Source organism: Felis catus, chromosome C1 (assembly GCF_018350175.1).
Source record: "Felis catus isolate Fca126 chromosome C1, F.catus_Fca126_mat1.0, whole genome shotgun sequence".
NCBI classification, from domain to species: domain Eukaryota; kingdom Metazoa; phylum Chordata; class Mammalia; order Carnivora; family Felidae; genus Felis; species Felis catus.
The window spans coordinates 127,312,581-127,326,157 of record NC_058375.1 but is presented as its reverse complement, the minus strand read 5'-3'; the positions used below and the strand labels follow the sequence as shown (position 1 = coordinate 127,326,157).

Here is a 13,577-nt window from a genome sequence, read left to right as displayed (position 1 = left end):
ATTACTCAACTGCTTTTTTTAAAAAAAGCACAAAATTCTATAAAAATGCCCAGGGAGTGACCTCTGAATCCAACAATTAAAACAGAATACCACCTCACATCAACCAGGATGGCTGTAATAAAAACAAAACAAACAATAACAAGTGTTGGCAATGATGTAGAGAAACTGGGACCCATACCACTGGTGGGAATGAATGATGGTGAAGCCATTTTGGGAAACACTCCGGTAGTTAATCAAACAGATAAACTTTATTTTTTGATTCATTTTTTTCAAGATTTTATTTTTAAGTAATCTCTATACTCAGCATGGGGCTTGAACTCACTACCCCCAGATCAAGAGTTGCATGCTCTACCAACTGAGCTAGTCAGGAACCCCTTGAAACAGATAAACTTTAGAGTTACCTATGATTCAACAATTTCTCTTCTAGGAGTATGTCTGAGAGAAATGAAAACAAATATCTAGAAGAAAGCTTATCACAAACATTCATAGCAACATTTTTTATAATAACCCAAAGTGGAAACAACCCTAATGTCCCTCAGTTGATGGATAAACAACATGTGGCATATACATACAATGGAATATTATTTACCCAAAAAGAAATGATACGTGCCACAACATGAATGTACCTTGAAGACATTAAACTAAGTGAAAGCAGCCAATCAGAAAAGACCACATATTATATGATTTCATTTATATTAAATCCCCAGAAGAGGCATAGAGACACTACAGTAGATAGGCTATATCTAGGGCTTGAAAAGAGAACAGGAAGTGACAGCTAATGGATAATGAATTTATTTTAAACACTTTTTTAATGTTTATTTATTTTTGAGAGAGAGAGACAGAGTGTGAGTGGTAGAGGGGCAGAGAGAGGGAGACACAGAATCCAAAGCAGGCTCCAGGCTCTGAGCTGTCAGCACAGAGCCCAATGAGGGGCTTGAACCCATGAACCACGAGATCGTGACCTGAGCTGAAGTCTGGAGCTCAACCAACTGAGCCACCCAGGCTCCCCAAGGAATTTCTTTTTTGGTGATGAAAATGTTTTGGAATTAGTAGATATTGTCATACAGCTTTGTGAATATGTATAAAGATTTTATTTTTAAGTAGTCTCTGTACCCAGCATGAGGCTGGAACTATCATCTTACTATCTCCATTCTCCTCTCCCATCTCAGTCCTAAGCATCTGCTAATTAACTTCCTGTATCTCTAGATTTCCCTGTTCTGAACATTTCATATGAATGGAAGAATTTAATATGTCATCTTTTGTGACTGCCAATTCTATTGGGGTTTGTCTGATGTTTCTCTCATGAATAGGTTGAGATTATGGGTTTTAGGGAGGAAGATTACAGAATAAAGTGTTATTTTCATCATATGTCAAGGATACAGACTATCAATGTGACTTATACTGTTAATATTGACCTTGATCACCTGGTTGAGGTTGTGTTTTTCAGGTATCTCCACTGTAAAGTTATTATTTTTTCCTCCTTTCCATACCGCACTCTTTGGAAAGAAGTCACCATACACAGCTCACACTTGACGACTGGGAGTTCTGCTCACTCTAATAAGTAGTTTTTAAAAGTTCTTTTCTGAACTTAACCAAGGGCACAAAAGACTTGTGCACTGAAAACTTTAGAACATTGCTGAAAGAAGGTAAAGGAAACAAAAATAACTGGAAAGTCATCCTTTGTTCATGGATCAGAAAACTTAATATTGTTGAAATTCCAGTACTACCCAAAACAGTCTACAGATTCATTGAAATCCCTATCAAAATCCTAGTGACAGTTTTTGCAAAAATAGAAAAATCCATCCTTAAATACATATGGAATCTCAAGGGACCCCAAATAACCAAAACATTCTTGAAAAAGAACAAAGTTGGCAGACTCACACTTCCTGATTTCAAAACTTACTACAAAGCTATAATAATCAAAATAGTGTGGTACTAGCTTAAGGATGGACATATACACCAATGGAATAAAATAGAAAGCCCACAAATAAACCCTTACCAAATGGTCAAATAATTTTCCACAAGAGTGTGAAGACCTTTCAGTGGGGAAAAGAGTCTTTTCAACAAGTGTTCCTGGGAGAAGTGAATATCTGCATGCAAAGGAACAAAGTTAGACTCTTACCTTGTACCATATACAAAGATTAACTCAATTATTAAGGACGCTCAATCATTGTGTAGAGCAAATGAAAACCACAACAAGATAGCACTTCATACCCATAAGAATAGTTATTATTTTAAAAAGCAGAAAATCACAGGTGTTGGTAGAGATACAGAGAAATTGTAACCTTTATGCATTGCAGGCAGGACTGTGAAATGGTGTAGCCCTTATGGAAAAGAGTGTGGCAGTTCCTCAAGAAATTAAACATAAAATTACTCTATCATCTAGCGCTTGGGTGTACATACATAAAATAATTGAAAGCAGGGACTTGAACAGGTATCTATACTATACCTATGTTCATAGCAGTGTTATTTACATAGCTGAAAGGTGGAAATAACCCAAATGTCCATGGATGGGTGAATGGATAAACAAAATGTACTATTTATACAATGGAATATTATTCAGCCTTAAAAAGAGGGGCACCTGGGTGGCGCAGCCAGTTAAGCGTCTGACTTCAGCCAGGTCACGATCTCGCGGTCTGTGAGTTCGAGCCCCGCGTCGGGCTCTGGGCTGATGGCTCGGAGCCTGGAGCCTGTTTCCGATTCTGTGTCTCCCTCTCTCTCTGCCCCTCCCCCGTTCATGCTCTGTCTCTCTCTGTCAAAGAAAGAAAGAGAGAGAGAGAGAGAGAGAGAGAAAGAAAGAAAGAAAGAAAGAAAGAAAGAAAGAAAGAAGAAATGAAATTCTGACACCTGCTATAACATAGATGAACCCTGAAGACATTATGCTAAGTGAAATAAGCCAGTCACAAAAGGACACACATTGTGTGATTCCACCTACATGAAGGACCTACAATAATGAAATTCACAGAGACAGGAAGTAGAATAGTAGTTACCAGGGGTTAGGAGGTCTGGGGAATGGGGAATTCCTGCCCAGTGAATATAGAGTTTCAGTTTAGGATGTTGAAAAAGTTCTGAAGATGGATGGTGGTGACAGCTGCAAAACAATGTGAATGTACTTAATGCCTAAACTGTACACTTAAAATTTTTAAGGGTAAATTTTGATATATATATATATATATACTTACCAAAATTTTTGAAAAATTCTTTTCTTCTTTTCTAATCTTTCTATATCTGTTATTATAAACCTCCTGTTTGTGTGTTCAATGTGCTGCCAGTGGGGAGGATTCAGTAGAAGAGAGGATTCGGACAGAGAGTTGGAGGCTGGGAGAGTGGGAACATTCCTCTTGTGGGAAGAGCAGAATTGCACACAACATCCCCCACTTGCACAACACTGAGACACAACCCAGGGTAACACCAGTATTACCTGCCTGCCCAAGCAGTAGTAGTAGCTTGAAGCATTGATATTGGCAGTTCAATATTGGCCAGATTACTTTTATTGGAGTATTTGAGGCAACAAAGGAAGGAGCAAGAGGAAAGGGGGCTATTTTTTTTTTTTTATAAACAGCCGCAACGGGTTTTAGTGGAACAACTTCCCTTTATGGTGGAAACAGGTGAGCTTATCCTTTAGCGAGGTCCAGCAACGCATAGGAGGGACGGGAATTTACACAATGCTGTGCAGTGGTTTTCTACACAGGCTTACAACAGTTCATTCTCAACCCACAGCAAATACCAGTTTTGAGCTAGACACATGAACACCTGTTCATGTCTTTGAGTTCATAGACATATGAACACCTGTTTAATTATGTCCAACAAAAAAATGCAAGATAAATTTTCCTAAAGCAGAGCAATTATCCCCCTTTCAGTTCCATAGAAAACATGAACTGCAAGCTTCACGTGAGAATCTGGTTTTGAGTAATCTGCATTTGACAGTATGTTAAAAAGTATAGTTTATGCTTGCACTGGCAATAGGTTGGGAACCATGAGAATTTCTAGAACTTCAAGTATATTTGTTCACTCTAATTCTAAAAGCAGCTTGCAGAGTCAATTAGAAATTATCTATGGGGTGCCTGGCTGGTTCAGTCGGTTGGGCATCTAACTTTGGCTCAGGTCATGATCTCACGGTTTGTGAGTTTGAGCCCCACATCGGGCTCTGTGCTGACAGCTCAGAGCCTGGAGCCTGCTTTGGATTCTGTGTCTCCTTCTCAATCTTCCCCTCTCCCACTCACGCTCACACACTTTCTCTCTCTTTCTCTCTCTCTCAAAATGAATAAACATTAAAAAATTTTTTAAAAAATCTGTGAGTTCATTCTATCTAGGGATCAACTGTACTCTTATTTCATTTCTTTGGCCTACAGATGATTGTACATTTTAAGATGTTAAGCACAAGCTGGGAACTTATGTTCCATGTGTGCTGATGTGACGATAGAATGAAGAATAGAAATCGGTGAAAGGTGAAATGGATCCATTAGGGACAATCATTTGAGTAACTAGAAAATAGCGTTATCTTATCAGAATGAGGACTAAATGTCTCTAAGTGAAATTCCCTGCTTAGGAGATTTCAAAGTTCTACCACGTTTATCAAAATAAGCCCCTTTTGGGGCACCTGTTTCTGGCTCAGTTGGAAGAACTTGCGACTCTTGATATCTGGGTCATGAGTTCAAGCCCCACGTTGGGTATAAAGATAACTACAAAAAAAAAAGCACTTTTGTAGTTGTTAGTGGTGGTTTCATTGTCAGCACACAGCCTTACAGTTTAACTCTCAAACTCTGATTTTATTTGGTTTTCGTTTAGCGTTTCCAAACCACAGGTCTGCTATGCACCCAGTGCTGCAGTTGCTATCTGGAGTGATTAATGTTTTAAATTTTGCTCCTCAGCGAGCACACAATCCAGGGGGAGATAAAGACTCAGGCGCATGAAAGAGTCAGTTGGCAATACAAACGGCTGAGGAACCCCTCCTCCGCAGCCGTGTTTCTCAAGTGGTGGTCTGAGGACGAGGGTCAGGAGCACCTGGGAAGCTTGTTAAAGTGCACTGTTGCAGAGCCCGCCCCGGTCTGCTGACAAGCACACAGGGGATTTGGACGCACACAACTGCTGAGCACCACTGCAGGTAATCAAGTATCAAATCAAGTGGGTACACGCTACAGGTGTTTATAGTTCCTTCGTTTTCCCCTCCGTGCACAGGAGGGGCTGAACTGATGTTCAGGACAATGAATAAGGACCGGGTAACAGCAGAAAGTGTTAAACAAAGTGAGGAAGCAGTTCTCACCTCACCACCTTCTACACTGGAGGGGCAGGGCAGGGTAATTGCTTTTATATTTTTGTGTGTGTGTGTGTGTGTGTGTGTGTTTGTTATTTTGTTTTATTTTAAGAGAGAAGAGAAAGAGTGAGGGAGAGGGGCAGAAGGAGAAAGAAAGAGAATCCCAAGCAGGCTCCATGCTCAGTGTGGAGCCCAACACAGGGCTGGATCCCATCACCCCAGGATCATGACCTGAGACGAAATCAAGAGACTCTTAATTTCAAGAAGAGCCACCCAGCCTGCCCTGCTTTTATTCTTCTAAAAGACAAGTGTCCTGCATTTCTGAGTCCTGATTTAGATGAAACATTCTCTAAAGGGACTTTGTTTTGTTTTTAAAGGCACCTTGTTATCTACAATCTTTCAGCTAGGGTAAAGTCATGTTAAGTGATTTCTTCAGAAATCATTTTTAAAGTCAGTGAACATGGAACAGGAAATGAGTCCCCACGCAGCTTCTGCAGCCCCAGCATCCTGCCTCACTCACCTGCAGCTGGTTTCTCTGGTTGGTTTTAGGCGGAAAACTGTCTGTGGTCCTGCGAGCTGAAGCAGTCTCGGAGCTCCTGCTGGAACCATCCACGTGTGCTCTTGCCAAGGTGATGACAGCACCCCAAAATAGCAGTTGCAACATCTGAGGAAAGTTGTGATTTTCATTTTAGAACACTAGAGAAGTTTTCATCTGTTAGCCTGGCATTTTTATTAACTGCCTCCTCTGAATGCTGTCCATTCTCTAGATTCATGTTTACCTTACAAACAAAATCTCATTTATAGCGTCCCAGCTCTTGCTTGGTCTAGTGTCAGCTTTTGCCTATGTAAATAAGTCAAATGCTTCTGTTTGCTCTGATTTTTTTTAACTAAAAGAGTCCAAAATAGCTTATTAGAGGAGAGGTGTGTTTATAGCAAAAGAGATAGAAGGACAGGTAAAGGTTGTTTGTTTCTTTAAGTTTATCTATTTTGAGAGAGAGAGAGAGAGAGAGAGAGAGAAGAAAGAGAATCCCAAGAAGGCTCCATGCTGTCAGCCCAGAACTCATTGTGGGGCTTGACCCCAAAACCATGAGACCATAACCTGAGCCACTATCGAGAGTCAGATGCTTAACCAACTGAGCCACCCAGGTGCCCCTTATTTTATTTTATTTTTTAAATAACAAAACTCCCTAGAGTATCCTCTTGTTTTCTGCCTCCTCTGAACATAACTTTTTAACTATAATTTTATTAACTATAATTTTAATAAGAAAAGTTAAAACATCTGAGAATTAAACAGCTTTGGCCTGTGTAAGCTTAGCTGCTGCGCAGTGTGGAAAATCATCTGGAAAAATAGCTGATTTCTGTAGTTTTTCAGATTTCTGTAGGGTGCTGTATAGATATCACAGTGCCATGTGACAGACACTGGTGCCTGTGCTACGATGGGGGCCCCATAGGTCAGGGTCCGGTCCTCAGATTTACCATCTCAGGAACTTAAAATCCAGTTGTGATAAGATTCTGAAAAAATAGTTTCAAGGCTGACCATATGGCCAGAATGCCATCTAAATTAATTTACAAGGGGTGATAACCGCTATCGGTTATGAACTCAGGAGACCAAAGTGCTGATCAGAAAAGTGCTTGTCAAGCAATAGCCTTTGGACTGGTCTCTTTGCCCCAGTCCATGCCATGCAGTGCTTCTGGAGTTTCCATGAGCCCAGTTTTTATTAATTCCCTAGTGGGAATCTACACTCAGTGCTCACTCTGAGATTCAAAGATGCATTGCATGGACGTGCCTGGGTAGCTCAGTTAGTTAAGGCATTTGACTCCGGTCTGTGAGTTTGAGACCTGCATCAGGCTCTCTGCTGTCAGCACAAAGCCCACTTCAGATCCTCTGTCTTCCTCCTTCTCCCCGCACCCTCAAAAATATTTAAACATTAAAAAAAAAAAAGATGTGTTGCATGGATTATGGTGATGGTTGCACAACAATGTGAATGCACCTAATGCCAGTGAACTTGGTAAATTTTGTTATGTGTTGCCACAGATGGGAGAAATTGGTGCAAATCCCTCAGGGCCTTCCAGGTGTGGCTCACTCAAGCTGTCTTGGGGTCTCCCCTCCTATTTTTCCCAGTGTATATGCTATGCTTTCTTCCCCCTGTCTTGCATGCACCATTCAGTGTGCTTCTTATCCTAGATTTGCCCAAATCTCTTCCAACAAAATTCTACCCATTTATGACATACACGTGCATACACTTTCCATCGGGAGGCCTCATTTAACAATACTCCCTTGCTCAACTTGATTTGCTCTCTCTCTCCACTTGGAACACATAGTCCTTTGTTTAGACCAGCACTTTCCAAGTCTTGTGTACCAGAATCACCTGGACAGCTAGTAAAACGCATAAGCCAAGGCTTAATGTGGAGGGACTGTCCTGGGTCTTCATAGTTTCCAGGTGAGCCCCAGGTAAGTTTGAAGACCACTGATCTAGACTTCCTTATAGCACTTCTAACTTTCTGCAATTTTTCATGTAATTGGTGCATTTACTAACACTCTGTGTTAAGTTGTACGCTTCAGTGGTTCTACTCTTTAAATCTTCCTCCACTGCAATCACTTTCAAGGGTGGGAACTAAGTGACTATGTGTTGTACAGAAATGACAAACAAAAGTAAGAGCTGAGAGGGGGTGGGGAAGGGGTTTGGTGGTACTCACCAAAGTGGAGCAAGCATGTAAGCTATTGGGTAAACACGGATGAGACTTGATCTGGAAAGCCATAGGGAGCTAGTGATGAGTCAATTATCAAAGGTCCACGGTGCACTTGGTTGTCATCGGATGCCATTATCAAGGGTCTGTGTCCCGAGGGAACAGATGATCTATGAAGGAGAGATAACAGGCTCTGATCTAGTCATGACAAGGATACAATGACTTCTGAGAAAGGCAGGGATGGAATCACAGTGGTATCTTTATGTGTTTAGACTGTGAATCTGAAGTTCTTAGAACATATGCAGGCCAGAGACTGTGCAGAGGGATAGATATGTCCAGGACCATATGAGCTGTGCTCTCGGATAATACAGTGGGTCAAGCTAGGGTCAACTAGGGTGGACTTGAAAACTGTGGCCTGACAGTAGGCCAGTGACGATAGCCTACAATTAAAACAAAGCCCCAAACCCCTGTAGGTCTGCAGAGATCACTGCAGATCCTGTGGGTGTCTGAGTGCTCCGCTATCTCCATCCCAGCAAAGTGGGACGGCTGTGAGGAGGGGGCTGACCAGGGCAGCTCTGGCCTCTAACTCCATTAGTGCTCACTTCTTTGGTGGAAACCCACCATTTCTGGCATCCAGTACTTCATTCCCTCATTTAAATCTTTAAAAAAAAAATTTTTTTTGAATGTTTATTTATTTTTGAGAGAGAGAGAGAGAGAGAGACAGACCATGAGCAGGGGAGGGGCAGAGAGAGAGGAAGACACAGAATCCGAAGCAGGCTCCAGGCTCTGAGCTGTCAGCACAGAACCCAACACGGGGCTCGAACCCACGGACCGTGAGATCATGACCTGAGCCGAAGTCAGATGCTCAACCAACTGAGCCACCCAGGCTCCCCGTCATTCCCTCATTTAATCATATACATTTATTGAGCACTTATTGTGTGCAGAGCACTTTGCTGAGTCTGTGGTGATATATTCCCAGCAACATGCAGGCACAAGGCCTCCACACATTCTCGCTCTGTCCCAGCTTCTCCTCTACCTGCTTTTTCCTGGAAAATCTCTTTGGAGTATCCATTTAGTAGGAGGAGGAGAAACAAAAAAGGATGCTTCTGAACAGTACTTTATCTTGAAATTGCTTATGTTCTAACGATCCTATTTACTTTCTTCTAGGGCACCGTCGATTTCCTCTCTCTTGATTTGTTTTATGAATGCCAAAGTGAGGCAAGTTTGCCACAGAAGTTGAGTAAATTGCAGGTAATTTGAGCCATTTCCCATATTGATGAACGGTGAAGCTTCCTGACAGCACGTTAGACATTTTTTTTAATGTTTATTTTGTTTAGAGACAGTGTGTGTGAGCTGGGGAGGGGCAGAGAGAGAGAATCCCAAGCAGACTCTGGGCTGTCAGCACAGAGCTAGATGGGGGCTTGATCCTATAAACCATAAGATCATGATCTGAGCTGATACCGAGACTCGGACGTTTAACTGATTGAGTGCCCCAGCATATTAGACATTTAATGCTCTCACTGATGTGTAAACTGAGCTACTCCATGCAGAGCCAGCAGACCTGCAGAGCTGCATCTGGGCAGATCTCCAGTGAATGCATTGCTGGAGAACATTGCAGGGTCAGGCAGTCTTCCCTGGAAGAGGTAATGAGGGTTGTCTTATTAAGGTAAATATCCCACATGGATCTCTTGTGTAGATATCTGAGAATTAAAATTCCAGTCAGTGTTCATCCTGAGATTTAAAAGGGCTTTTCATGGATGGTGGTTGTGGTTGCACAACAACGTGAATGTACTTAATGCCACTGAAGTGTAAAAATGGTTATGATGGCAATTTTTTATTTTTTTATTTTATTTATTTTTTATCTTTTTTTATTTTTTTATTTTAATATGAAATGTATTGTCAAATTGGTTTCCATACGACACCCAGTGCTCATCCCAACAGGTGCCCTCCTCAATGCCCATCACCCACTTTCCCCTCCCTCCCACCCCCCACCAACCCTCAGTTTGTTCTCAGTTTTTAAGAGTCTCTTTTTTTCTCTCTAAAATCAAATACTAATTTTTTTTTTACATTTATTTATTTTTGAGAGATAGAGACAGAGTGTGAGTGGGAGAGGAGCACAGAGAGAGGGAGACAAAGAATCCGGAGCAGGCTCCAGGTTCTGAGCTGTCAGCACAGAGCCCGGCGCAGGGCTTGAACTCACCAACTGTGAGATCATGACCTGAGCCGAAGTTGGGCACTCAACCCGACTGAGCGACCCAGGTGCCCCGATACTAAATCTTATTTTAAAAAATTATACATTACTCTAAAGGCTTCCATATATTATATAGTTCATATAACTTGAATTAATGGTTCTTCAGGTGACATGCACACACCAGCAGCATCACCTTGGAAATGCAAATTCTTTTTTTATTTTTATTTTTTAATTTTTTTAATGTTTATTTATTTATTTATTTTAATATATGAAATTTATTGTCAAATTGGTTTCCATACAACACCCAGTGCTCATCCCAAAAGATGCCCTCTTCAATACCCATCACCTACCCTTCCCTCCCTCCCATCCATCAACCCTCAGTTTGTTCTCAGTTTTTAAGAGTCTCTTATGCTTTGGCTCTCTCCCTTTCTAACGATGGCAAATTTTATGTATGTCTCACCACAACTGAAAAAAAAAAAGACATTTCACACCCAGGTCTGCTGAATCAGATGCCAGCTATGGGGATCTTCCTGTAACCTCAGGCCCTTCCTTCCCGTTCCCAGGATTGTTTTCCTCAAGTCTAATGATTGTGACTATTTAGAGAAAGTATGTTGGATGCCACCTACCTACCTATTAGCTTTCTGTCCTATGCTTGGTCACTGCTGAGCACCTTCCTCATGGAAGACAAATCCCCAATTCCCTGGAGTCCTGACTGTTAGCCCATCTCCTAACAGGTTAGAACAGATTGCACACCCAGTGGCTTCTCTCTGGCCTTCCTGGGTCCTAGCAGTATTTCCATACTTACCCCTGAAGAGCTGCCCTCTCACAGGCCTCTCCAGCGACACCTGGCCACCAGCATTCACTCGTGTCTTCCTCTTGCCTCTGCAGGTGTGGGTTATAAAGCCACTCCCCTCTGCTTTCAGCCCTGTGCCTCCTGGCTTTGAATCCCAGCAGCCCCACCATAGGCAGGGTGGATTGTTAGAGGAATTACCTGTTTAAAGGCCAAGCTCATCAGTGTCAAACTCTCAGGACTGCAACTAGGTGGGAATTCCATTTGACCCGAGGCTGGAAGCTTGAAATGGACTAATTAGCATCACCCACCCTGTGTCTGTGGGTTTCCTGCTGACCTTGTAGGCACTGCCGCTTTTATTGTTTACAAATACTATGATCTAATAATCAAAGACAGCAGATGCATTCACAAGATATTTGAGTAATAGCTGCTATGACTTTAGTGCCTGCTCTGTGCCCTGCACCGCGTGGGGCACTTTATACTCATGTTATCCCTTACAGCAGACCCCAACACTTAAGAAACTTAACCAAGATCAGACATGAGGTAGTGAGCAGAGCTGGAATTGGAACCAGGGCTTTCTCATGACACCACACTCCCTCTGCAAGACAAAAATAATTCCAAGGTGTTGGGGACATTATAATGAGGGTGGCATTTTTGAAAATCATGTATAATTTTGGTTGTTTTTGCAAATATCTTCTTACCTGAACCCAAACTGGCTTGACCCAGAGACTGCACTGGTGGGCTTGGTGGGCCAGATTTCTGGGCTGTAAGCAGCGCTGAAGTAGTGTCTTCAAGGCCTGCTGATGCCTGTCACACCTAAACCTGTCTTTTGTCTTCTTTAAGGACTTCAACCAGGGCTTGTTCCTCAGCTAATGGGTTCATTGTCTGACGTTTTAAAACTGTCTGGGTTAGGCAGATGGAGCATGCCTCAGAGAGGCCATCAACAGAGCACTGGCTTAATTTCTGCTTGAGGATGTGGTTTACAGTGTTTCTCTTTTGACATCAAAACGTTTTCAAGAAGTCCTGTTCCCCCCAGTGTCTGGATAAAGCTGTGAACTCTCAGTTGAGAGCTGGCCAGCCGAATAGTAAAACCCTCCTGGACAAACTTGGCAGCCTTTTATTAGGAGTTCTTTATTCCTATTATTTCCTTAGGTAGGGATTAGGTTCCAGATGCTGCATTTGACACTTCAGATGTAGCTCTAAAGATTCAGGATGACCACTTTCATCACCAGCTATGAGGAGAGAACTGAGCTGGAGAGGAGACTGTCCCTCTCTGGGCTCGTTGGTTTACAGGCGTGTACCATTTCCCACACAGCAAGCCCAGGAGAGGAAGAACAGCTTTCTCCCCAGGCAAGGGCTGACTCGTGTCCCCAAGAACCCGGATCATTCTGCCCACTGCTTCCTTCGGAGTGTACCCTTCCTCCTCATCTGGGGTCCTCTCACCCTGCTCCTGGAGGCTTGAAGGCCTGGAGGAGCAGGTCCCACGCTGTCCCATTCCCGTTTCCCTCCACTCTCCCCAGAGAACCTGCACATCCTTCTCCGAGCCTCAGGGACCCTGAGCTGCTGCTCTTCTCACCAGCACACCGGTGTTTTAGGGCTAGAAGACATCCTCATGCCCAGCACATCTAAATTCTGCAGGAGGCGCATGAGCAGTGCCCCTGTCCTCTGAGCCCCCAGGAAATTCCCCACTCAGCTGAAGGCTCCTTCAGCCCTCCTGGCCCCCATTGTGTGTTGATCTTTCAGGAGAGAGAAAATCCTCAGTCCCCTTAGCTGTTGGGTTCCCCTGCATCCACCCAGCAAGGGAAAGAATGAGGACTGTGTGAGCTGCCCCTCCTTTAACTGTGGTCTTGGGCAACTTAGCTTCTCAAGGCTGAAGGCACTTTATCTGTAAAGAAGGGGCATTGTTGCAGGTGACTCTGAGAAAATAAAGAATGAGCCTGCCTTCTTTGGAAGTAGTTGTTATTGGTATCTCTCAGTGGCTTTTAACTCCTCCGAAGAGGAAAAACTTGATGTGGGGAAAATGACCAAACCCAACCTCCCCCCCCCCCCAGAAAAGGTAATTTAAAGTGAAGTCAAACAACATGTTTCCTTTGACAGTGAAATGGCTTAGGAATGGGAGAAAAGTCACACCTGTTCCATTTGAATGAGGGCCGCTTTATTATCATTATTATTATGGAAAATGTGAAATATGTCTACAAGAAAAGTATAACGAAGCCATCCCCAACTTCAAAAGCTACCGACTCATGGCTGATCTTGTTTCATCTATGCCCCATCTTCCCCTTCTCAAGTCAGGTTGTTTTGAAGCAAACCCCAGACATCCATAAATACTGTGATGGTGGCACCTGATTAAGCCTCTTATAGTAAGAAAGGCCCCTAACATGAGTGGATGGCCTTGTCCCTGGTCCTAACACAGTGCCTGGTTGGGCACTGTAAGCCTTGTAAGCATGCTAAGCCTATCTCTTTGGTGTGGGTTGATGGGGAGGGTATGGCCGCTGTTACTGAAAAGTGTAGCTCATTCTCCCTCAGAGTCTAGAGTCTGCTTCCTTTCCTAATTGAGATGTCTGGAGGTCATTTCCCAAACCGGAGAGAGGTTCGTAACTTCTCATCTTGAAAATCTATCCTTGTTATCAAAAGACTTATGCTAGGCAACTTCA

General features: G+C 42.9%; 1 protein-coding gene across 1 annotated transcript in view; it reads left to right on the top strand.

The window, feature by feature from the left end:
- Positions 1–13,577, top strand: part of LCT (lactase) — a 50,453-nt gene that overhangs the window by 2,553 nt on the left and 34,323 nt on the right. The window contains exons 2-3 of the mRNA XM_003990733.4: positions 5,804–5,883; positions 9,110–9,193. Of these exons, the coding sequence (XP_003990782.3) occupies positions 5,804–5,883; positions 9,110–9,193 (164 nt within the window). The remainder of the gene's footprint in view (positions 1–5,803; positions 5,884–9,109; positions 9,194–13,577) is intronic.